Source organism: Scyliorhinus torazame, chromosome 12 (assembly GCF_047496885.1).
Source record: "Scyliorhinus torazame isolate Kashiwa2021f chromosome 12, sScyTor2.1, whole genome shotgun sequence".
Lineage (NCBI taxonomy): Eukaryota > Metazoa > Chordata > Chondrichthyes > Carcharhiniformes > Scyliorhinidae > Scyliorhinus > Scyliorhinus torazame.
In genome coordinates, this window is record NC_092718.1 from 15,624,662 (window position 1) to 15,651,755 (window position 27,094).

At 47.6% G+C, this 27,094-nt stretch overlaps 1 protein-coding gene across 6 annotated transcripts in view; it reads left to right on the plus strand.

Moving 5' to 3' along the window:
- iqch (IQ motif containing H) overlaps nt 1-19,781 on the plus strand; it is a 303,610-nt gene extending 283,829 nt beyond the window's left edge. For all 6 annotated transcript variants that reach the window (XM_072470436.1, XM_072470433.1, XM_072470434.1 and 3 more), the window contains 5 exons: nt 202-384; nt 5,187-5,312; nt 11,646-11,707; nt 12,133-12,241; nt 18,383-19,781. In XM_072470436.1, coding sequence (XP_072326537.1) covers nt 202-384; nt 5,187-5,312; nt 11,646-11,707; nt 12,133-12,241; nt 18,383-18,484 — 582 coding nt within the window. In that variant the 3' untranslated portion in view covers nt 18,485-19,781. The remainder of the gene's footprint in view (nt 1-201; nt 385-5,186; nt 5,313-11,645; nt 11,708-12,132; nt 12,242-18,382) is intronic.
- Nucleotides 19,782-27,094: the final 7,313 nt, after the last annotated feature.

A 27,094-nucleotide genomic window follows, 5' to 3' on the forward strand; every position in this document is an offset into this window, starting at 1 on the left:
CCGACTGAAGTCAGGGCCACCGGACGGTAGCCATTGAGGCACGTTGCCTGGTGATTACCACATTGCTGTTTGTGGGATCTTTCTATGCACAAATCACAAGTGACTACACTTCAAAAGTACTTCATTGGCTGTTGAGCACTTTGAGATGTCCCCAGGTTGTGAAAGGCGCTTTCTAAATGCAAGTCTTTTTTTTCCTGTTAGGTCTGGGCCACAGACTTAGACCTGGCCTACAGCGACCAACTGGCCATGACTCAGCTAATGCTCTTCATATCTAACGGGAAGCTGATCTGCAAAACCAACACCTTCGAGGTGCCTCCCAAGCCCACGGAGAAAAAGCGAAAGCGTCGCAGGAAAGAATCGACGATGAAAGAAGAATCACAAATTGTACGTGTGCACAAACACAACAAGCAATCAAATTAGAAATTTGAACCACTTCAACCATAAAATAATTTCATAACTGTTCCTCTCATTACAATCAGAAATTAATTAGAAGTCATTACAGAGCACTTACATACTTTTGGATGTCAGCGGGGTTAAAAACAGAATATAGTAATTAATTAAAGCTTGCGTGAGAAACTATTGCATTAGAAACCTTATCAGGAGCAAAATTGCCTGAAAGCATTCACAAAATTAATACTGAAATAGGCACACGCCCTATCTGGGGAAAAAAACATGCAATATCTATAAAGCTAAACATTCATTATATTTGCAATACATTACCATCTACATAAATGCAGCTAAATAATCAACACATAAATAATTCATGGTGCAATTCATTATGCATGCGTATGCATACATCATTGTTATAATGAGCACCTCATCAACTGCCAAATGTTAAACAATAGTACTCCATTATTGCAATGATATTCGAGTTTACGGTTGTTAAACTGCTGCTTGTGTTATTCTGTCAAACATTAATTTAGTTGCAGTCCCATAGTACACACAACAGATTTCGTAAGTTTCTCCTTTTACAGTTAATGATATGATCAATGAGTGTTATTAAATCTATGAATATTATAAACATGATTAATTTTCACTGAGACGTTTAACGCCCAAGTAGGAGGTTCACGTTTCTCCAGCTTCTACATTACCATGTCTGTGCCAGATTGCTGGCCATTGCAAACACAAATTTTCAGAGATTAAGTCAACTTTTAATTATGGAGAAAACGTTTTCAGCATTAAACTTTTAAGTGTCTGATTTGACTTAATATCCTGCTCTTCGCTGTGATGCGGTTCCGGATCAGAATTCCATCAGTATCCATCCCTTGTATTTTTCTTAAGCTATTTTTCCCCCTCACTCCCTCTGAAAGTGCTGACTCTTTCTCCGTTATGGGGCTGTGTTACCCACGGCCTGGCAGCATCTCGCCAAGCGATCATTCTTCACATCTGAGCATGGTGAGTGTAGGCGTACATTTTGCAACCGGCCAACCTTGTGTTCAACAGGCAACCTGACACATGCCCCTCCCTAATTTAGAATTCACTGGCTAGTAATTAGCCTCAAACCCCCTGGCTGATTTTACTCCTCCTTCACCCAATAGTACCAATCCCAATTCTACTGCCCCTGCTGCCTTGTCCTGGGATGAGCTAATTCCGAATTCTTAACAGATCAGACACAACTTGGTAACATTTCAGATGTTAATTACGGGTACTGGTGACTTGCCAATCCCATCAGATTTCATGCAGGACCAAGCACAAAGCAATGCTTCTAATACTAATAATCCCCATTTTCTTTTCCAAATAATTTAGCCTGGATTGTCCTTGGACATCTTATTTGCCAGTATTGCAAAAAAAAATATATTTATAATATTAATGCCTTTTTTTTTCTCCTTTTACCATTTGTTTAAAACAAGTTTTATAATAACTCACCCCTGGATTAATTCTCTGTCTCATGCCCACACAAGCCATAATTAACTTTTTAAAAGAAATTTAAGATCAGATTTTGAATGAGGTGAAACAATGGTGTACCCACTTGCTGCCCATGGCATCTAGCCAGCAGGAATGTGCCACAGGTGTGCCATACATTTTCTGTCATTTTCCTGGATGTTTAATTATTAATTTTTATTATTATTAAATTTTGTAGATATGAATCGTAAGTTGCGCCCCTTCACAAATGAGCAATTCAGACACTGGATGACAGATGAACAACTTAAATATTCACCAATGAGGATGATTCAGAGATTCAGAGGAGAATTAACCCTTCTGAGGCTGAATTAATAGGTTGGCACCATTTAAGAATAGAAAGCAAGGGGCAAAAAGCAGTAGGTTAGATACTGGCCTTTGTCCTGCCAAACAGCCACTCCACCCACTGTCCCTCACACCCGAACAGATTGATAGTGTGAAAGTGCCCACTGCTAGATGTAATGAGTTTCAACAGTTTGGTTCCAAGACTGGACCCATTAACCTATCCCCTGTTCTGCATCAATCAGCAATCTTACTTAGAGAGGCCAATGAATGTCTGGTATCGGAAATGGAAAACTGTCAAAATAGTGTTCAATTCTGGTCGCCACACTACCAGAAGGATGTGGAGGCTTTAGAGCGGGTGCAGAAGAGATTTACCAGAATGTTGCCTGGTATGGAGGGCATAAGCTATGAGGAGCGGTTGAATAAACTCGGTTTGTTCTCACTGGAACGAAGGAGGTTGAGGGGCGACCTGATAGAGGTATACAAAATTATGAGGGGCATAGACAGAGTGGATAGTCAGAGGCTTTTCCCCAGGGTAGAGGGGTCAATTACTAGGGGGCATAGGTTTAAGGTGAGAGGGGCAAGGTTTAGAGTAGACGTACGAGGCAAGTTTTTTACGCAGAGGGTAGTGGGTACCTGGAACTCGCTACCGGAGGAGGTAGTGGAAGCAGGGACGATAGGGACATTTAAGGGGCATCTTGACAAATATATGAATAGGATGGGAATAGAAGGATACGGACCCAGGAAGTGTAGAAGATTGTAGTTTAGTCGGGCAGTATGGTCGGCACGGGCTTGGAGGGCCGAAGGGCCTGTTCCTGTGCTGTACATTTCTTTGTTCTTTGTTGTTTGTTTGTATAGTAAAGTAAAGGAGTTTTTCTAAGGTTGGGGCTGAGGCACACTGTAGGAAGCATTGCTGTGTTCAATATCACAAATCCACAACCTCTACCACCAAGTCCAGCAGATGCATGGGAGCACCACAAGGGAACACCTGCAAATTCCCTTCCAAACCACTCACCATCCTGACTTGGAAATATATCGCCGTTCCTTCACTGTCGCCGGGTCAAAATCTTGGAACACCCTCCCGAACAGCACAGTGGGTGTACCTACCCCACGTGGACTGCAGCGAGTTCAAGAAGGCAGCTCACCACCACCTTCTGAAGGGCAATTAGGGATGGGCAATAAATGCTGGCCTAGCCCATGAATGAATACATTTTTTTAAAAAGCTAAACTCCTTCAAGAAGAACTGGAAGTCTTGCTTAATTTAATGTATTGGGAGTGGCAACTGAGGTGCTGCAAATCAGCTAATGTTGCTGGTCCTGATCACTGCCTCTACTGGGAAATGTGTGGCTGTGGATGTTCCGTGAGAATGGATTGGACTTGGCTATGCCTTTAATGGAGGGTCAGCAAACCTCTCTGCATTCACTACGTAAGGTTATTCATGAAATGAGTGGGCTGTCGAGAAATTAATGTGCACAATGCTGCATTTCAGGAGACGTTTGGATTATTAAGGTCCCAATGTGGCAGGCTGGAAGCATGCATACATTTTCCACCAAATGTGCACTGTCTGCCAGATTACCATTTGCAATATGCAACTAAGGGGCTTAAAACCTGTTTAAGGTCCACTCTCCAAGATTGATTTGTCTTGAGGCAGTCGATTTATAGGGATCGTCTGTCAAGAAGATAATTAAATTCGTGGAACGTGGAACAGGGAGGAGCAGGAGTGAAGGCCTAAATTAAAGGAATCATTCACGGCAGCTCACCCACCCCACATCACCACTGTTCCCTGTCCTGACTTCCCAAGTCCTGACCATTAACCTGCCCCTCCTGGTCCCAACCTCCAATCTTCTGCCACCCCCCATCACCCCAAATGCTCACATGACCCCCAATCTCCCTCCCCAATTTCTGGTTTCCACAGGGTTAAATATATTTGTGCAGTTTCAGAGAGTTAGTTTTGCCGGGGTAAGTACCATTGTACATTATAACAGACATTCTACCGTTTACTGGATTAGGCACTTACATGCAAACTTTGAGAATCGCATGGATGAGGGCATGACAGTGAAGGAACAGCAATGTGGTTCCAGGTCAGGGTGGTGTATGGCTTGGATGGGAAGTTTGCAGGTGGTGGTGTTCCCGGGCAACTGCTGCCCTGGTCTTTCAAGATGGTAGAGGTTGTAGGTTTGGAAGGTGCTGTCGAATGTTAAGGTCTGGAATGCAGTGCCTGAGATTGTGGTGTAGGCGGTTTCAATCAGGGGCATTCAAAGGGAATTGGAGTGTTATTTGAAATGAAACAATGTGCAGGGTTGAGGGGTGAGGACAGGGGAAAGGCATTAAATTAATTGCTCATTGGGAGAGCTAGTACAGACACGATGGGCCGAATGGCCCCCTCTGTACTGCAACAATTCTTGGGATTCTGTAATCCTTATAGACCAGAAAGCTTGTACTTTATGACACCCAGTTTGTGCTGAGTTAGCCCGTCTTTACCAGGGAGGTGGTGGAGTTGCTACCGTTGAGCCAGGAAGTAGGGAAACCAGTCTCATTTCCTGATCACAATCCAATGATCCGTGTTGGAAAGTCTTTGCTCCTGATTATCAAAGGAGGGCAACATTGGGTGTGGTTATGATGCCTTCTACGGTTAAACAGCCATGTGTCTGTCCAAAACAATTCTTCGTACTTGTGGGCGGGAGCCAATGAGATCAAGAGTTGGCACTTTCAGGAGAGGAGAGCAAATTGGAAATACAATATTCCAGTCAAATCTACATTGACTGGTTAAGCGTATTCATGCATTGATGCGGGAATATTTGATTGAAGAAGTTTTCATCAGCTATTTTTTTACTCTAAGAAAATGGCTTATGTTTTACTTTAATGAGATCATGTGAACAAAAATATTTGATCGGCAGATGCACTTATCTGAATTCCTCATTTAAACTTAATAGGCCACAGTAGGGTTTTGTAATATATATATATATATGTACATATATCTGTACTGGATATTATTTGCCTTTCAGCAACTTTCTTTCATGAAACGTTACGGAGTGTTAAGCACACAGCTGAAACATACCAATTTATCCATGGTCCAGTACAGTGTACTCTTCAAGATTTTTAAAGCTCACGGGATTGGTTTTGATATTAAGGTATTGAAGCTTTTTCTCTTTTCTCCCAAGGATTGCCTCGATAGTCAGCACTATAGGTGGTCGTCCCCGACTTCATTATAACCGCGGTTTCATTTTATTAAACAAATCGCTTGCATAGCGAGATTTGTCTGAACAGGCTTACATGGAGGATACTCAATGGGGACTAGTGAGATATGCGTTATCTTAGACACATTTTGAAATCCTATTAACTCGTACTGATTTCTACATGCACCTAATAGCCCGTATCTCCCCAAACTAAAAAAATGTTCTGCAAAAGCCACAGTAATTTTATTTTCTCTTCAGAACTTCCTCCCCCTCCTCATCTCTTCTCTATGGATGGTCTCCTTGCTGCCTCAGTTCCAAAGGCACTGGGCACCTTACAGTTCGTCGGCCAAGCAGCAAACCATTCTTGTTTGAGCCTTTGACACAGAGTCAGCAAGGGATCTGACCACCGAGGTGGGGGTAGTTAGAACCAGCCACACTCAGTCTTGTCACCTAATGTTCGCCACTTGCAGCAAGGGCTGGGTGAAAGCAGTCAGAAAATGAATAAGGGTTGGCCGTTTAGGACTGAGATGAGGAGAAAATTCCTCTCAAAGGGTTGTGAGCCTTTGGAATCTTCTACCCACAGAGCTGTGTACAGACAGTTGCTCAGTACATTCAAAGATGGACAGATTTCTGGATACAAAAGAATTTAATGGCTATGGAGATAATTTGGGAGGGCACAGCTGAGGCAGAACATCGAGCCATAATCTTATTTTTTGTTTTGAATTTTTTTTATTCTCCTTTTTCACATTTTCTCCCAAATTTACACCCATCAACAATAAACAATAATCAGTAACAAATATGTCAATCCCCATATCAATAACAACGATCCCATCCTCCCACCAAACCCCAGACATTAGCCCGCGTGTTCACATAAACAAATGACAAAAAGGAATCAGGAATCACCCATAGTCACCATTAACACACACAACACCCCCCTCCCCCCAACCCTCCCACCCACCTCCCCCAACTAATGTTTGATGTTATCCAGTTCTTGAAAGTGCATAATGAATAATGCCCATGAATTGTAGAACCCCTCCATCCTTCCCCTCAGTTCACACTTAACCTTCTCAAGAGTCAAGAATTCCAGCAGGTCCCCCCGCCACACCAGGTCACAGGGTGGAGAGGTTGATCTCCAACCCATCAGGATCCGCCTTCGGGCGATCAACGAGGCGAAGGCTACAACATCTGCCTCCACACCCGTTTCCAACCCTGGCTGGTCCGACACCCTGAATATGGCCTCCCGGGTCAGTTTCACGTGCATCACTTTAGAAATTACCCTAAAAACCTCCCTCCAGTAATCCTCTAACTTTGGACAGGACCAAAACATATGAACGTGATTAGCGGGGCCTCCCCCGCAACACTCACACACATCTTCTCCTCCTTCAAAGAATCGGTCATCCTCGCCCTCGTGAGGTGTGCTCTGCATACCACCTTCAGCTGTATCAGCCCCAACCTCACGCACGAGGTGGAGGCATTCACTCTCCAGAGCACCTCACACCAGAACCCCTCCTCCATATCCTCTCCCAACTCTTCCTCCCACTTTGCTTTGATCCCTTCCAGTGGTGCCTTGTCCTCTTCCAAAATAGCTCCGTAAACCGCTGACACTACCCCCTTCTCCAGTCTCCCTGTCGTCAGCACTTCCTCCAGCAATGTGGAGGCCTGGTCCACCGGGAAGCTCTGTATCTCCTTTCTTGCAAAATCTTGAACATGTATGTATCTAAACATTTCCCCCTGCTCCAGCCCATACTTCCCCTACAGCTCCTTCAATCCTGCAAACCGACCCCTAAGAAACAAATCTTTTAGTGTCTTAATCCCCTTCTCCTCCCATTTCCGAAAATTTCCATCCCAGCTCCCTGGCTCAAATCTGTGGTTCCCCCGAATCGGCATTTCCTTTGACCCTGCCCCCAACCCGAAGTGTTGGCGAAACTGCCTCCAAATTCTCAATGAAGCTATTATTACCGGACTGAGCCATAATCTTATTGAATGGCAGCTAAGCAGATCTGAGGGGCCAAATGGCCTATTTCTGCTCCTATTTCCCATGTTTAATGTAAACTGTGACCAATTTATCCCTCCAGAACTTGGGACACTGGAGGGCAATTATAGTGTCCCCACTGAAGCCCTGGCTCTGATCATCACAAGCCCCAGGGGTTGAAACTGTATTTTCCTTACTCATTTTGTGAGTTACTCACTAATTAATCTTACTGAGCCATTGGAGGGAGTCTCACAAATGTAAATGTCTTAAAATTGTCAGAGATATGTACTTTTAGTCAACTCAATTGTTTTTAATTGTCTACCTTAAGAGGGATGATTTTCAGAACGTACCACTCCTGCTCCAGAATCTCGCCCATTTTCTGTAATATGCTCTCACATGTGAGGCTCCGTTTTGGCAGTACTGATCCGCTCTGCCACGTCCTGATTCCGGAGGTCACGGGCAAACGTCTTCATAGATTTCATAGAATTTACAGTGCAGAAGGAGGCCATTCGGCCCATCGAGTCTGCACCGTCTCTTGGAAAGAGCACCCTACCCAAGGTCCACACCTCCACCCTATCCCCATAACCCAGCAACCCCACCCAACACTATGGGCAATTTTGGACACTAAGGGCAATTTAGCATGGCCAATCCACCTAACCTGCACATCTTTGGACTGTGGGAGGAAACCGGAGCACCCGGAGGAAACCCACGCACACACGGGGAGGGATGTGCAGACTCCGCACGGACAGTGACCCAAGCCAGAATCGAACCTGGGACCCTGGAGCTGTGAAGCAATTGTGCTATCCACAATGCTACCGTGCTGCCCATGATAGCACCATGGGCCAGAGAGGGCAATATCAGAATGTTTACATACACCGTCCAGAGTCAGGAGTTAGAATAACAGTAAATCTGGACAAGAGGCAGCATGAGACAAAGATTTGCACAAGCTTGTGCAGATTGATGGTTAATTTCCTCGAAGCTTGGTGAAAATGATATAATCTTGCAAAAATCATGAATTGTAATGTTTCCAGCAGAGGTGACCGCCCAGTGTGACGATAAGACTTGTACTGTGTACTTTTGACGAGAGGTGATTGGCCTGTTCGATGTCATGGTTGCTAATCATGATTGACATGATGGAACGTCAGGATGTTTTACATCAGCACTGTTGCTTCACAGCTCCAGGTCACTATCTGTGTGGAGTCTGCACGTTCCCCCCGTGTCTACATGGGTTTCCTCCGGGTGCTCCGGTTTCCTCCCACAAGCCCCGAAAGACGTGCTGTTAGGTCATTTGGACATTCTGAATTCTCCCTCCGTGTACCCGAACAGGCACCAGAACGTGGTGACCAGGGGCTTTTCAGTCACTTCATTGCAGTGTTAATGTAAACCTACTTGTGACAATAAAGATTATTATTAATTTAAACACCAAAATGTAATGCACACATTTCCCTTTCTCCTCTATGGCCTTACTGTCACACTTGCAGGAAATGATTTTACTGATAAAACCTTGCCATAGGAAATAAGAACGTAATTATTGATTTTTAAAAATGGGGCCGGATTTTAAAATCGCCGATTGGGCAGAGAATCCCTTTTTAAGATGTAATCGGGGGCATGCCTCACACCGTTGGGACGGCGTCAGAACGTCACCTAAAGGCCCTCCTCCGATGCTCTGCCCTCAATGGGCCGAGTTCCCGAACGTGCGGGAGACGTGTGGTCTCAGCGGTCAGGTACCTGGCGTGGCGGCTGCGGACCGTGTCCAGCGCCGCCACAGTTGGTCGGGAGCCATGCCGCTGGCCGGAGGGGCTTCGCGAGGGCTGGTGGGGGGTGGCGAGGGGGTGTCTGGCAGGTCGGGTCCGCACACGGCCGGCGCCATATTGTACAGCGCAACCGCTGCAAGTCGCCGCCGTGCACATGCGTGGCCACAAACCCGGAAATTCTCCGGCTGTTTTTGTTGTGGGCCGCTAGCCCCTCACCGGTCAGAGGATCAGTGCTGGGGTGGTGCTGATTTGTTTGACGTAAAACGCCACGGATCCCCCGTGGGCGGGATTCTCCACTCCCCCACTCTCGGCGTCATGCCATTCGCTGGTGGCAAGATTCTATCTTCCCGCCACTTGCCAATGGGATTTCCCATTGAAGCCACCCTGCCCTGCCGGGAAACCTGCTGGCGGGGATGCGTTGCCGGCAGGAACTGTGAATCCCGACGACCGGAGAATTCCGCCTATTCGTCTTTAATGATCCTGATTCCTCTGACGCTCGCATTACAGTTCACCAATGAATGACAAATTTCTTCCAGCCTATCACTGAACATGCATCCAATCTGAAAAGCGTCATACGGACTCAAAACATGAACTCTGTTTCTCCCTCCGCAGAATCTGCCAGAATGCTGGGTTTATCCAGCCTTTTCTGTGTTTATGTCAGATTTCCAGCATCTGCAGAACTTTGCTTTTATTCCAATCAATTATGTTGAATTGCCACATCTCCGCACATTATTTTTTAAATCTCAGTGAATCCATGTGTTACCAGGAAGCACTGAATAATGCTTTCACCTCAGTTTTTCAACCAAAACTCACCCTTATTTCTCTGACTGGGACTGCTTCCAGTTTTTGACTCAGACTGCTCGTATCTTTTAAGATACTGAAATTGCGTCGCGCTATCGAGAAGCAGTTCTACAGACTTTCCCACCATTAGTTTCAAAATTACCACAGGGTATATTATTAATACAAAGAATTACACAACACAGAAAGAGTCCATTGGGCACATCATGGGCGCGATTCTCCGAGCCCCGCGCCGGGCTGGAGAATCGCCGCAACCGCATCACGCCGGCCCGACACCGGCGCCCGATTCTGCGGGATGCGGAGAATCGGCGCCATTCCGCGTCACAGGCCGCTGTCCGCGGCTGAGCCGCCAATTCTCCGGCCCGGGTGAGCCGAGCTGCCGCGTAGAAACGGCAGAGTCCCACCGCCGCCGTTCACCTCTGGTCGCTACCGGCGGAAATGCTGCACGACGGGTCGGGGGCGTCCTGTGGGACGGGGTAAAGCGCTCCTCCACCGGGGGTGAAGGATGGGGTCTGGCCCGCGATCGGGGCCCACCAATCGGCGGGCCGGCCACTCCCCCCCCCCCCCCCCCCCCCCCCCGCGGGCCTATTTTGTAGCGCGGCCGGCCCCGGAACACCCGACGCCATGCTGCGTCAGGGCCGGCGTAAGCCCCCTGCGCATGCGCGGGTTGGCGCAGCGCCCATATGGCACCGGGAAGGGAGGCTGGAGCGGCGTGACCCGCTCCAGCGCCGTGCTGGCCCCCTGTGGGGTCAGAATCACTACTGCCCGCAGCTGTTTCGCGCCATCGTGAAACGCGACGGCATTCACGGTGGCGCAAACACTTAGTCTCTATTTCGGAGAATCGCGCCCCATGCTTTTCGATTAGTCGTGTTCCCACCCTTTTCCCATGGCCCTGTGAATTCTTCTTTTTCAAATATCCAATTCTCTGTTGAAAATTACCGTTGAAGCTTCTTCCACTGCCCTTTCAGGCAGTTCGTAACAATTTGCTATGTAAATTTTAAAAATCTAATTTCCCCTCTGGTTCTTCTAACTTAAATGACCTTAAATCAATGTAAATCTGGGTTACCAACACTCCTGCCAGTGGAAACAGGTTTTCCTCATTTACTATTATCAAAACCTTTCTTAATTTTAAATGCCTTTAATAAATCTCTGCTCTAAGGAGAACAGCCCTGGCTTCTCTTGTCACATATAGTGTTAAAATTAATGATCAGTTTTATTTAATTTGGGTCGGTGCTTGCATTCTATACAGGTGTGCCAAACTAATCATACTGAAGGGTGACCTCCCAACAGTGACAAAACGGACGCAGGACCTCCCCCTGGTAATGGGCAAGAGCTTGCTTTCGACTGACACTCGCCTTCCTGGGGGAGTTGTACACCTATGAAAATGATAACTCGTATGTATTCCAGATCGCGAGGTGCAGCCGTTCCTTGGTTCGTTCACCATACTCTGTTGGGTTACCTGATCTCAACTGGTGCAGCAGCTAGTCGAGATCGGCAAACCCAAAAAGTGGGTGAAATCATCCTTGCTGGTAAGCGTGCGTGCGTTGAGCGTTGGGTACCGGTCAGGGTTACGATATTAGTTACGATGTCCTGTGATGGGATATTGAGCCAAGTCTGACTCTCACGGCCACCTTGCTGCAAACGGAACTACTTCCCAGCACACATCAAATGTCTTGACAGGAGAGAGGAAGAAAACCTCAAGGGTCTTTTCACAATGTGCACCATCCTATTGAGCATGAGATCTAATATTTTTTGTTTTAACAGGAAAGACTAGGAACAGTCTTTATACTTCATGAAGATAATAAGAAGGATCGTTTGGGGATGGTGTAAGTCTGCCATTTACTACAAATGCACATTTTGTAACTCCCAAGTTAGCGTTCAAGGAGAAAGCTTTAGATAGCAATTATTCAATCTGCTGCAATATTTTGCATGTCGAGTGTATGATGTTTGTTTTAAAAAGACCGTAATAGCTTGTTCCTAACTCTGTGGGATGCCTTTTTGCCATGCAGTTGAGTTAACCTATTGCTTTTCAATGCTGTATTGATTAATAAAACATATTTATTGTGCAAATCCTTCAGTTGACATGTAAAAACAGTACCTCATCTTTCATATTTCCCAGAAGATTTGTGCCCCGCGAGAAAGAAAATGCTCATTAAATTCCATCAGCACTTCCCTGAAATGAGACTGTGATTGTTTTTAAGCATGTAAAGGGAATCATTAGTAAACTCATTTGTTTGTATATCATTAACAGAACAATTGGGGACGATCTCCAGGGGGCTCTGCTGACCTTTGCTCGTAATCTCTCTGTCATTCATCAGGAAATATCAGCACCTAATGTGCAATTGGAGAACAATTTCCAGGTGAGGTGTTAATTAACTAATGTTTTGCTGTTAATTTTTGTACACTTTATTAACATAGAAATGTTTTAAGATTGCATGGTGATTGGAAGCAAGGTGTCACTCAACCTTGAGTCAACAATCATGACTCTACATTTCAATAGGTGGAAACCCAGGCTTACCAGCCTAACTGAGTAAAACAGTCATTGAATGAAGAAGGAGCACTGTCAGCAGTACATTCCTCTCTCAGCTACTTCAATGGGGTAATGTTAATATTAAAATAGGAATTTGATATGAGCACACTAATAAGCATTTGTATGACAATATCACTGATAGTCACAGATCCTTTGAATTATTTCCCCTTTCAGCCACCCTGTCTGAAAGACGCTAACCTATGTTGAGTAATGGCTCCACAGATAGTGATAGTGTTCCAATACATCAGCCAAACCGCCCCTCTTCATGGAGAAGCCTAAACTGCGAGCCTACAAACTGATACTCAGAACGTACAAAATGCAGCTCCCAGAATTGTTTAAGAAGAACACTTCTTGTTGAATAAAAACAGAAAAGGGTAGAAAAACTCAAGAGCGGCCTGAATTTTACTTTCCCCCCCACTCGGGAGGACTTTGAGGTTGGGGTTGGGGGGCAGTGTGAAATTGCATGCTTGGGATGGGATTCCCTCCAGGTTCTGTCTTACCCGGAGCCGGAATTAATTTTATGGAGGGACGGGCAGGGCCTTGGACCGGAAGCCCACCCTCGCCCTAATTAAGGCCCTTAAGTAGCCACTTAATGACCACTTATGGGCATTTTCCCACCCAGCCTCAAATTGTAGGCTTGCAGGCGCCGGATAGATCAAGGAGGAAATTGAACATTTAAGATCCTCAATCTCGGATGGGAAGGTGGGGGTGGTGGGTACCTCCATCTGAAGCCCCCTTTTGACTGGGAGGCACCCTCCCGTCAAGGGCTGGAAACTTGTTGCTTCTCTGCCAGGACTCCAACACCTGCCTGTCAAGATCCAGAACCTCCTGAAAGGTGGACATAATCGTCCAGGTGACCTTGGACAGTTGGGATGAGGGAGTACAGGACCCTCCTGTAAGGGCTCCCAGTGATAGTGAGATTAAGGGAGAGGAAACCTATACGTAAGGCTACAGGCCAGTCTTAAATGGGCGAGGAATAGGCCGGAACCAGTCATGGGCCTGGAGAGGGGAAGGCACCTGAGCTGTAAGTGTGCGATCGCTGCCAATGAGCCTCTAGGATTGGCTCTTTCCATGTCAGAAAGGACAATGGGTTAGGGGAGATAATGATGGTCAGCAGCAAACACACAAAGCTGACTCTCTCTCTCTCTCCCCTCTCTCTCTCTCTGTCTCTCTCTCTCTCCTCTCTCTCCAAAGGTGTGCAAGGATTGAAAAAGGTTAGGTGGGGTTACGGGGTTTGGGTGGAGGTGTAGGTTTAAGTGGGGTGCTCTTTCCAAGGGCCGGTGCAGACTTGATGGGCCGAATGGCCTCCTTCTGCACTATAAATTCTATGATTCTCTCTCTGTCTCTCCCTCTCACCCCTCTCTCTCTCTCTCTCTCTCTATCACTGCATTGGAGCAGCACAGCCTCCTGCAGCAACATGCAACGCTCTGAGGGAAGACCCTGCAGATCAAAACCAAAGGTTCGCAGGGCAGGATCAGGGGCCGGAGGCCGCACAAGTCATGCAGGGGGCACAATGGGGCCGAAGAACACCAAGGGTCCTTCATGGAGCTGTACAACATCATCGGCTGTCGAAGACTCCACCTCAAAAAGATGACTGTGCGCACTTGTGCCATGTTCTGGAGGACTTGGTGTATGCGGCACCGGAGGACACCCACTTCCTGTGGCCATGAAGGCTTTGACACCACGGGGTCTTTCCAAGGGTCTTTCCAGGGTTCCACACAGGACCTCTGTGTATTTCACAGGCATCCACCCATAAGTGCATCTGTGAAGTCACAAATGCTCTGTATGCACAGGCTCTGGACTACATTCACTTTGACTATGTTGCTCTCCGTGGCCCCTTCATCAACTGGAAGGGGTTCCACTCTCTCAACGTCCAGCCGGTGTGCGACCACCACATGTCATTTCATGCACGTGTGCACGTTCTCCAGGGAACGTGTATGACAGCTACATCTTCAGCCAATCGCAGACCCCTGGAATCTTCGAAGGACACCCAGGTTACAGGTCTGGCTCCTTGGGGAAAAGGGATAACCCCTCAGGTTGTGGATGCCACAGACTGCTGTGGAGAACACAATGAGACGTACAGTGCGATCCAAGCTGTCATCAAGCGGTGCACTGATGTGTTGAAGACGCGGTTCCGTTGCCTTGACAGGTCCGGTGGGGCTCTATAATACAGCCTCCTAAGGGTCTCCCGCATTGTCGTTGTCTGCTGTCCACAACCAGGCTCTGCAGCAGGGCGAGGAGTTTGCTGAGGATGACCTCGAGGAGTGGAACATGTCCTCGGAAGAGGATGTACCTGAGGGCACCATGGAAGAGCTCCCCCCCCCCCCCCCCCCCCCCTCTCCCATCCCCAGGACATCACAACCTCTCTGTGACCAGGAGATGAAGATGGACAAGGTAGCAATCATCAGGGTGCTGGGGCTGGGGAGTCCTTGAGTGCCTGCGGCCCAGTCAGTGCAGGAGGGTGATGGCTAGTCTGTGATGCTCCTCAGCTACTGCTTATGTCTGACTCCTGTCTGTCTGCTGCCAGCACGCTGACTCCCCGGCTCTTGTCTGAGTGAGGGTCTGCCCTACATTCCCTTGCCCCTTCACTCTAGAGGGACATTAGGGGCGGGGATCTAGTTTACACTGAATCATGCCTCAGTCCGATCACTGTGAATGAAACATTTGCAATGAGAGGGCAGAACTGTCTGGCGGACATTGAGGAACAGTGAGAACACCTGTTTCCTGATTGGGTAGCAGCGAGATGCCACTGGGAGGAAGGTTAAAGAACATGAGGTGTTAGGGTGGTGAAGAAGAAGAATTTTTTAAAAATATAAATTTAGAGTACCCAATTCATTTTTTCCAATTAAGGGGCAATTTAGCGTGGCCAATCCACCTACTCTGCACAGCTTTGGGTTGTGGGGGCGAAACCCACGCAGACACGGGGAGAATGTGCAAACTCCATGCGGACAGTGACCCACAGCCGGGATTGAACCTGGGACCTCGGCCCCGTGAGACAGCAGGGCGAATAACAATCATATTTAATTCACTGACTGCCGATTTAACAGGTGGATAATGCCTCCCCAACTAACTGAGTTTACCGTCACCCATGCCCACGCTGTGCCCCTACAATTCCTTAGCCTTGTCATCCCTCCCACTATGCCTGGGTGTGTTCCCAGGATGCACATCAGAGACGGAGACTGCCTGCTGCCTTACATGCCCTGTTGCCTGAGGTGCCCTTGATGGGCATCCCCTGGAGGGCTGAGTCCTATAGGACATCGGCCTACTTTTGGGTGGCACTAGTGTTGTAGCGCCACCCTGTTCTGTCTGCTGTGCCGAGTTGCACCAGTCTCAGGAAGGGGGGAGTCAGATTGGCTGGGCATTCCCAGAGTCTCCTGGGTGGAAGGCCCCAGGATGTGCACCAGCGGATCCTCCTCCCTCCGGGCACTCATGGGCCCCTGGATTACTCCATGGGCTGGAGGAGCAACTGGACTGAGCTCTAGAAACCTCAACATGATCTGCAGCTGTTGGTCCTGGAGGCTGACAATTGTCTGCACCATGCAGTTGAATCCTTCAGCCATGGCCCTCGGGGACTGAGCCTGCTTCAGAGCTCTCCCACCATGAATCTGACCTCGAGCCCAGGCTTGCCACCGCGGATGCCACTTTTGCAGTGTTGGCCTGGGGGCCATGCATTGCTGGCACCAGCTCCTGTGACAGGAGGCTTTGGGACTTCTCTATTTGGCCTTGCAGTCGCAGGAGTGTCACTGACACCCCGTCCTGGTACTCCTGACTCTGCCTTTGCATCTCAGGCAGCTGAGGGACAAACGTGTCCAGAAGCATATCACCTGGCTGGGGCATAGCTGAGTCCTGAGATCCAGCAATCCTCTGACTGTCCAATCCCTGGGACGTTCCTGCCTCCACCTGATGTGCATCAGAAGCAGTGAAGTAGTGCTCACCAGATAGTGACCCAGAAGCCTGCCTGCTAAGATCGCCCACCGAGGTGTGTGTCTCTGCGATTGTGGATGGTGCAGGTTATAGCCAAGATGATTCTTCGCTGTCCTCCTCCGACATCGCCTCCGAGGTCGTATTGCGGCGGGGGGGGGGGGGGGGGGGGGCCTGTGAGGTGGGCCAGGCTGATCGGGTGATGCTCCTGCAAGGAAAGGGGCATGGTTTTATTTCATGGCCATGTCTGGGATACACATTCTGGTCATCTGGATGAAGGTGCAGTGGCTCCTCACTTTTCTCTTGCAGGCCTCACTCTTAGAACAGGCCCATTCCTGCTCCTTCACTGCGAACCCCAGGGCTCTCTTCTCAAAAGGAGTCACGATCCTCAGCATCCCACCACCCGCTTTCAATCAATCACGGCAATTGTGGGCAAGCTTATCCTGCAGAAACACAAATGGGGATGATGTTCGATGGACACCCAGTGGATCAGATGTCGATGATACCTGGCATGTGTGGGAACTGCGTGTAAGCAGGGAGAGGTTCTAAAGAGGAGGGACAGAGGGTGTGAGGGAGCTTATTGGAGTTTGGGTGCTGGGGTCCTACGAGGTGGGGCAGCATGTAGGTTTGAGGTGACATTCCGAGGGGTAACGGCAATGTGGAGTGCAGAGAGGAAATATGGAGCACCTACCCTGACAGAATGGAAATAAGTCATTTATCTTCTGCAGCATTCCCCCGCCCCCTGGTCTTCTTGTGCAGGCTGCTGGCATTGACCAGCACTGCCATCGCCTCCCAGGCTGGATTCGTTACCTTGCTGGAGGGTCTCCTGCCAATCCAAGGGTATATTGTTGCCCGTCTCTCCTCCATGGTATCCAGCATAATGGTGAGGGTCCCCCTCTGTGAATCGAGAAGCTGCCTTCCTCCTGGCTTGACTAGGAGCAAGTGCTATAGAGCCATTTAAATGCAGCGCCCTCTTGACTAAAGTGCCCAGATGACCCCTGGGGCGGGCAAATTCAACCCTTTGTGCCTCAAGGCACGGCTTTTTCATGTGGGGAAAAACTTTCTTCTGAGTGCCTAAAAATTGTAGCCCGGATCACACCCCCGAGGCCAGAGGGCATCACATCAGTTTTCATGTCGAGTTTCACACTTTGCCATTTTGTGGGGACATTCCACCCCGTGTGTTGCCAGTGGGTGGAGTGAATGTTTAAGGCAGCAGCACACAGGCTGCTTTGTCCTTGGTAGCACCTGCAATTATCTGGAAAGTTCAATGAGAATTGATGTTGCTTTGATGAATCTGATTTGCGTTTCCCCCATAATCGTTTGTCACTAAAGTGCAAACCGCATTATTTTTTCGGAAGCAAGTCCAAGAGAAATTTCCCAGAATATTTTCCTGAATTGGCCGAAAATTTCTTCTCAGTTTTTTATTTGCCTCTCTGGAAAATATATATTTTTAATTTTGGCCACATGAGCTTCAGTTTCAATTACGCTCCAGGCGACTTAGTATTGGAGAAATATAATTTCCCTTAGCTGTCTGGCCCAGGGAGGAGAAATGTACAAGGATCCCATCTTTGATAACTATCCTGAGCAGCAAACTCCTTGAGTTCATTATGGATAATAAAGATTGAACAATTTCCTATGATGTAGTTTATTTCAACTTTCATTGCAAATAAGTGCATGTGTTGGGGACATTGGTTATGGTCAAGATCAGAGCTGTCTGTCACGTACTCAGTAGCTGAACCTACATGAAGAATGGTCTCGTGAGCAAGATACAGGTACTCTAGGGATTTTAGACGTAGCTTTCCATAGGCAGCTAAAGCTTTCCACAGGTAGTTGAGTTTTGGGCATGTTGCAATGTGTGGAGGGTGGGAAGGAGAACACCATTGGAGAAATTAAGGCCAGAGTTGATCAAAGTCAAGATCAGGATTTGGGGAAAGAGAGGACAGGAGGTACGTACTGGACATTGCTGAGATTTTTGCTGTGGGATGGCTAAAGATATCCTTTTGCATGTATGGTTCAGTAAAGATTCTGAGCATCTCTGTTCATGTTACAGGCGGCAATCAAAGACATTGAGACAATCCTCGGAGTGACAATAGTGAACAAGTCGAAAGCTAAAGAAGATTATGCAACCGCTGCATTAGAAGCTCTGACCTGAAGATCCTAATTCAGAGAAACTAGACATTTTCCAAAATACTGCATTATCCACTTAAGTTCCAATGCTACCTTTGACAGCTGGCAAAGATTCTAGAGAGACGGCAATTCCAAACAAGGCTGCGTTATTCTTCAATCATCGTTCAAATATATTACAGATTGTACCTCTGGAAGCATGGGAAATGTCCAGGAGCATCAATTTTTACAATCGGCTATTCTGAAAATGATAGAACTCAAAAGTCCCAATTAAAATGTTCTAGTCAAGATAGGAGGGATAGCTTTTCCATGTTGGGGGTATAAATAAGCTTTCTCTTAATTCTAATTTCCCTTCCTCCTTTAAGTCTTCTTATTGCTCCCCACTGTTCTTGGACAGTCATGCACTGTCCGAAAACCAGGCAATCTATTTCCAGGTCGCAGCACTTTGTATCCAGCCAGTAGGAGGTGCAACAAGAGCAATCCAAAATGAATCAGTCATGATTAAAAAGCAAAAGTAATTCTTCTTTCATGTGGTTAAGCCCTTTGTCTGTCCAGTTAAGTGTTTTTGACATCTTAATTAAGTAGCATTACCAGTATTGCTACTGAACTTCTTTCGGGTTTTGGTACAGGGGGGGAGGGGGATCACACCTTAATTCATCTTTTTTGTCTGGAAGGATATGAGAAGACAAATTTCTTCCACAGCAGAATGAGCTCTGAATTGTTTCCTTAACTTAATACTGGGATAGGGCGGGGGAGTGGGCCTAGGTAGGGAGCTCTTTCAGAGGGTCAGTGTAGATTCAATGGGCCAAATGGCCTCCTTCTGCACTGTAGGAATTCTAAAGTTCTATCTAGAATTGTGTAGATGTGATGAGAGGTTGCCTCTCGATCTTCAGAAAAGGGTGGGAAGGAATATTCAGTGAAACCCATACAGATGCAGTTTTGTTGAGGAGGTGTTGAAGAAATCCTTTCACATGTGCAGTATGGTAAAGAAGCTTAATGCTAAATTCATGTTGCAGGCAGCGATTAAAGACATTAGGGTAATCCTTGAAATTAGGATAATGAACAAGCCTGATTGTGATGAATATAACTCCCTTACTGAAATTTTCACAATAAAACAGCCATTGAAAGACATAACTTTTAGGATTGTTTTGAAATTATCTTTGTAACTTTTGTCTTATTGTGGTACAAGAATACTTTTCTCCTGCACATCTGTCCTGCTACAGTTTTCTATAAAGGTGATAGAAGGACTATCTTTGGATAACGTTGAGATTCAGCTCTCAAAAAATATACTTTATCACTTCATTAAAGTCATTTTTTACAATTGGTTGGATGAGTATTGATTGTTTATTCCACCTTTATAAAAAAAAGACTTAACAGGACGTCAATATTATTTTCTTCTTTTCAACTGACACTGTCTCGTGCCGATTCTCATGGTGAGTTACAGAATAGATCTTTACATCATGTAAGCACAGTGTAAAACAACAAAGACATGTTTACATCTTGACAGCCCTTTGGCAAATAATGTGAAGCTGTCTGCTGCAAAGGTGCGGCTATATCTAAGCTGGACTGTCCCTTTAAGGCCACAAGCCGTGTTCCTGCACTGATGTGGACATCCTGATTTTGGTTAGAGGCTAATTGCTGTTGCTGAGGGAAGTTTACCTCCAGTTTAGCAGCTGCCTGTAAATATCCAGCTCCTCCCCTTTAGATAGGTCACGAAAGACATCAGAAAATTGACTGCTTTTTTACGAAATAATTTTTTTTAAAAATAATTTTTATTAAAGTTTTCACAAAATATCAACAACAAAATGTAAAAGGGAACCCAATAGAATTAAATACAGAACAAAACAATCCAGTGCCCTCCTCCCCCCATATATAAATAATAAATTAACACCCGCCGAAACACATAGCAAATATATACACCCCCTCAGATCCCCCAGTATAGACAAACAAACATAAAGTAGAACCCCCACCCCCCGGGGTTGCTGCTGCTGCTGACCAATGTCTACCGTTCTGCCAGGAAGTCCAAGAACGGTTGACACCGCCTGAAAAACCCTTGCACCGATCCCCTTAAGGCGAATTTCACCCTCTCCAATTTAATAAACCCCGCCATATCGTTGATCCAGGATTCCACGCTTGGGGGCCTCGCATCCTTCCACTGAAGAAGAATCCTCCACGCGGGCTACCAGGGACGCAAAGGCCAGAATACCGGCCTCTTTCGCCCCCTGCACTCCCGGCTCCTCTGCAACCCCAAATATTGCGAGCCCTCAGCCCGGGGTGACCCTGGATCCTACCACCCTCGACACCGTCCTCGCTACGCCCTTCCAAAATTCCTCCAGCGCTGGGCATGCCCAGAACATATGGGTGAGGTTTGCTGGGCTCCCTGAGCACCTAACACACCTGTCCTCACCCCCAAAAAACCAGCTCATCCTTGTCCCGGTCATGTGTGCCCTGTGCAGCACCTTAAACTGTATGAGGCTGAGCCTCGCGCATGAAGAGGAAGAGTTCGGGGCGTACACGTTGACCAGCACCACCCTCTCCCCTTGCAGCTTACCACTTACCATTACGTACCTGCCGCCATTGTCTGTCACAATGCTCGACGCCTCGAACGACACCCTCTTTCCCACCAAGATCACCACCCCCCGATTTGTGGCATCCAGCCCCGAATGAAACACCTGACCTACACACCCCTTCCTCAATCTTACCTGGTCTGCCACCTTCAGGTGTGTCTCCTGGAGCATGACCAAATCCGCCTTCAGCCCCTTCAGGTGCGCAAACACCCGGGCCCGCTTAACCGGCCCATTCAGTCCCCTTACGTTCCAGATTATCAGCCGGATCAGGGGGCTAGCCGCCCCCCCTCCCCCGCCGATTAGCCATAACCCATCCTCGGCCAGCCACGCGCCCGCCCCCCACGCCCGGCCCGTTCCCCACAGCGGCAGACCCCCATCCCAACCCCCTCTACTCGCTCCAGCTCCCCCTTGATCATATCAGCCCCGCCTCCCCCTTCCATCCCAAGCGTGGGAAAAAACCCACGCTTCCCAACCCGGCCCCGCCCACTCCAGCCTTCAGCGTAGGAAAGAACCCGCGCTTTCCACCTGCCTGGCCCCGCTTCCTCTGGCGCAGTTCCTTTTACAGGCCCAGTCCCCTCACCCCCGACTCAGGCCTCCCCCTCCCCCGCGGGGCCCCAACCCCCCTACCGGCCATCCACCCCCTACTCCGTTTACTTGGCCCCCTCCAAGAGCCCACCTGACAGACCCAACCAAAACAGTGCCCAACCCACCCTAACCACCCACACCGAACCAAAAATAAACAAGAAAAAAGAACCCCCCTCAAAATGTAACACAACAACAACAATCCCAGACTATCCCCACGTCCGACCCCCCATCCCGACCCTCAGTTTGTGTCCAGTTTCTCGGCCTGAACAAAGGCCCACGCCTCCTCCGGGGACTCAAAATAATGGTGCCGGTCCTTGTAGATGACACAGACGCACCGGCTGCAGCATGCCAAACTTCACCCCCTTCCTGTGCAGCACCGCCTTCGCCCGGTTGTACCCGGTCCTCCTCTTCGCCACCTCCGCGCTCCAGTCCTGATATATTCAAACCTCCACGTTCTCCCACCTGCTGCTCCTCTCTTTCTTGGCCCACCTGAGTACGCACTCCCAATCAGCGAACCGATGAAACCGCACCAGCACCTCGTTAGCCTTGGGCCTCCTCGCCAACACTCTATGGGCCCCTTCCAGCTCCAGGGGCCCCTGGAAGGACCCAGCTCCCATCAGCGAGTTTAACATGGGACCACATGTGCCCCCACGTCCGAATCCTTCAGCCCCTCCGGGAGGCCCAGAATCCGCAGATTCTTCCGCCTCGACCGATTCTTCATCTCCTCGAACCGTTCCTGCCATTTCTTGTGGAGCGCCTCGTGCTAGGCCCAAGATCTCGTCCTCGTTATCTGAGATCTTTTGTCGGACCTCGCGGATCACCACCCCCTGGGCTGTCTGGGTCTCCAGCAGCTTATTAATAGAAGCCTTCATCGGCTCCAGCAGGTCCGCTTTGAGCTCCCTGAAACAGCGCTGGATAACCTCCTGCTGCTCCTGCGCCCACTGCATCCACGCTGCCTGGTCCCCGCCTGCCGCCATCTTGCTCTTCTTCCCTCGCACTTTCTTTGGCATCACCACCACTTTTTTTAGTCGCCCCGCTCCTGGTCCAAGCCATACACTGTCGGGGGAATGTTGGAGTCTTCTTCCAACACCGGGAAACGTCGACAAAATGCCATTGGGGGCCCTGAAAAGAGCCCAAAAGTCCGTTCCAAGCGGGAGCTGCCGAACGTGCAACTTAGCTCTGCATAGCCGCAACCGGAAGTCCTTTCATAATAATTTTTTAAAATACAATTGTGATTTGTTGTTTGATTTTTTATAATTTAGTTTGAGTACCCAATTCATTTTTTCCAATTAAGGGGCAATTTAGCGTGGCCAATCCACCTAGCCTGCACACCTTTGGGTTGTGGGGGCAAAACCCACGCAAACACAGGGAGAATGTGCAAACTCCACACGGACAGTGACCCAGAGCCGGGATCGAACCTGGGTCCTCAGCGCCGTGAGACAGCAGTGCTAACCACTGCGCCACCGCGCTGCCCTTGTTGTTTGATGAATATCATATTTGAGCCACTCGGGTGCAAATGTAATGCAGACTTTGCATATGTGACACTTTGAAATGTGATGTGTTTGGTAATGGACTGATTCTTCTTCTCTGGAACTTGGATTCCTTCTGGGTATAAACACTACAGGCACTCTTATATTATGACTTGGGGACAGCCCAGCTCCTGGAAGAATCACATGGAAAGTGCTGCTTATGTTGGTCTCCCATTTTTAAATTGGAAACCCATCACTTGTCTCTCACTGGCTGGTTGGATATTTCCAATGGTAGATTCAGAGATCGGAAAGCAGGTGCCACCGATACAAGGCACATGAGGTTATTTCAGCACTGGGCACGCTATCATCTGCCTTCCAGGAGCTACTGCCACTGCAAGTAATTTCAAAATGCCTTAAAACCAGGAGCCCTGTAAAATGATGTGCATTGTGCTTACCTTTATAGCGAGAAATTTCACCACACCAGGTTAAAGTCCAACAGGTTTATTTGACATCACAAGCTTTCGGAGCGTTGCTCCTTCATCAGGTGAAGTCCTGATGAAGGAGCTTGAGGCACGATCAATTTGGCTGGAGACGAAGTTGAATTCAAACTGAGGCTTTATTTTTTTTTCAAAAAATATACTTTATTCATAAAATCTTTCATAAACATTACAGAACATTTCGAATTGTCTTGACTGCATTTCCATCAGAGTTACACATTCCCTTGACTTTCTTCCATTCAATTTTGATAACATTACACACATATCACTCTTTACATTACAATTCCTTCTTAAATATTTACATTGTCATGTTTGTTTTATACATTGGAGTGTTAATGACCCAGACCGAGGGGGGTTTACACTGTTACCCGCCCCTCGGTGTACATTTGCTGGAAAGACCTTACACAGTGGTCTTTCCTCATTGCGCCTTGGCGGCAGCTGCCCCAAGCTTGAGTGCGTCCCTCAGCACGTAGTCCTGGACCTTGGAATGTGCCAGTCTGCAACACTCGGTCGAGGACAGCTCTTTGCACTGGAAGATCAGCAAGTTTCGGGCAGACCAAAGAGCGTCTTTCACCGAGTTGATGACCTTCCAGCAGCAGTTGATGTTTGTCTCGGTGTGTGTCCCTGGAAACAGTCCGTAGAGCACAGAGTCCCGTGTCACAGAGCTGAGGCTTTATTAGTCTCTGAAGTGTGGCCTCCTACAGCAGCTGACAAAATGGCTGCGAGCTGAAGGCCACGCATATTTATAACCCGGCTCCTGGGCAGAGCTAGCATACAGGGTGATGCACGATCAATTACACTCAGTTTAACATAACTGAAGGCTTTAATCGACTAGAACTGTTCCCCAGCAGCTTCGGTACAGAAAGTGAGGGCTGCTGGGACGGCACCGGTTCTTATACCCCGCCTGTCAAGGCGGAGCTACATACCAAACAGCCAATTGTAAACTCCTAGGTTTACCAATGGTCTTCGGCCTCTTGGGTACTGTAATACCTGATAATACCACACAGGGGCCCAGGTGAACCTGTAGTGCAGGTTCTACCGTACAACCCTTAATATAGGAACACAGTGGTTTACCACAGAGCTGCGCTCCAAAAGCTTGTGATTTTGAAACAAACCTGTTGGACTTTAACCTGGTGTTGTGAGACTTCTTACTGTGCCCACCCCAGTCCGTCGCCGGCATCTCCACATCGTGGCGACCTTCATAGCAATTGGGACCTAATTTCTGGTCTTATTATTCCTGTGAACTAAAAGGCGCAATGGCAGACAATGGTTTATTCCCTAAACTTTCTTTTCCTGTTTTTTTTAAAAATGTGCTCATTTTGATTTATTTCTTCCCCTGCCACTGCTGGAGATACAGCCCTTTGGTTGAATGCAGTTCCTCAGACTCCCAACAGCTCCTTCCAATACCTTGTTCAATTGGCCATTCTTGTGAGTTTAGACAGAGTTATTCGACTCTCGGGTAATTATGGACTAGTTTAATCCTGTCCTCCTGCAACATTCATACCAAGGTACTTCTCAGTAGGAATTAGACAATGATCAGTGCCCATGAATGCCCAGTCTCCTGCTTATTTGCTGACTATTGGTTCAACTCAGTGCATGATTAGCTAGCTCCTTTCTGAAGGGGGTTACTTGACTGAACCTTTGCAGCTCTTGCTTAGAATCTGTTTATTGAGAAAATTATACCAACTAATTAACATGTTTCGAGAGCAGTCCCAACATTAGCATCACCAAATGTAAAAATGATCTGCTCAGTACTACCCGGGCCTGAATATATTCCATCTGTCGTATTAACATATCTCACAATGGACGTCTTTCACAAAATATTAATTATTCATCTGATTACAATATTCCACAAACACAACCCTTTTCCAACACTCAGATTAGACAGTCAATTGCCATATTGCACAATGGTCGTCGTCTTCTGTGCCACAGTTTTATTCATGTAATTATAACAGGGAAGAGGCACAGCTGATCCTGTTTGGACTGGTGTGTAACATCTTTGACTGCCCACCCAAATTTCTCTGTCAACCGCTACTATCGTTCCAGCTCACACTGCATCAACGTGGCCTCAAGGTTATGTCAAAGATGCAACCACCCCTTCCCAAACCTACCCCCACAACCCCCACATTTAATTTTCAAGAGCACCGCGGCAGCCAGTAAATCTGCTCGCACGCCCCAAGCCTATTTTCAATTTCACCATTTTCAGTGGCTCTTAAACTTGCACTTCAGAGAAAATAAACCCTCTTTATAAGACCCATAAGAACTATGTCGCATATTCGAAGAGTGCTGGTGTGCACCATAAGGACGAGAATGTTTTGTGGATACCAGGAACGATATTACCATTTATTTTTATACATTTCCTTTAAGAACTCTTATTAATTAAACCTCTGCATTTAAAAATGAACGCATTCAGAAATGCATCCTTAATGGTTTCCAGAAAAAGGCTTGGCAAAAAAAGACTTCGATTTATATTATGTTGGATATTTCAAAGCACTTTACAGTCACTTAGGTACTTTTGAAGTGTAGTCACTGTTGTAATGAGGAAATACAGCAGGCAATCTGTGTACAGCGAGCTCCCACAAACAGCAGCGTGATAATAAACTGATAATCAATTAGTGATGTTGATCGAGGAATAATTATTTGGGCATGATACCAAGAATGACTGCCTGCACTTCTGTGAAACATGGGCTCCTTTACATCTACCCGAGAGAGCAGAGTGGTTTCACTTTGACATCCCAAGTGAGAAATTATAAACCTCTGTACCGCTCTGGAGTGTTAGCCCTTGATATTTTGTAAGTGATGAAGTCCTGGAGTGGATCTTGAACCCTCAGCTTTCTGACTCATAGATACATATACATAGATACATAGCAGACATATCGGCAAGCGTGTGGCCAACTGAGCTACAGTGGATACTAAGGGCTGAATTTTCAGAAAACTAAGAGGACCTTTAAAACTGCAAGTCCTGCCCCTGTTTCTGACAGATTCAATTTTGCTAGCCAGAGGAAGGTTGTGAAGCATTAATTGCACGGGAGACAAATCTAAACTCCCCATTTGAACTTGGTGCTGATGCAAGGGCCTTATCCCGCCATATGCGAGTATGCAAATTAGGAGCAGGAGAAGAATTGGGTAGCACAGTGGTTAGCACAGTTGCTTCACAGCTCCAGGGTCCCAGATTCGATTCCCGGCTTGGGTCACTGTCTGTGCAGAGTCTGCACGTTCTCCCCGTGTCTGCGTGGGTTTCCTCCGGGTGCTCCGGTTTCCACCCACAGTCCAAAGATGTGCAGGTTAGGTGGATTGGCTACGCTAAATTGCCCTTGGCATCCAAAAAAGGTAAGGTGGGGTTATGGGTATAGGGTGGAAATGTGGGGATGGGGTGGAGGTGTGGGCTTGGGTGGGGTGCTCTTTCCAAGGGCCGGTGCAGACTCGATGGGCCAAATGGCCTCATTCTGCACTGTAAATTCTATGATTCTATGAAGACCACTCGGCCCTTAAGCCTGCCCGCCATTCAAAAGATCACGGC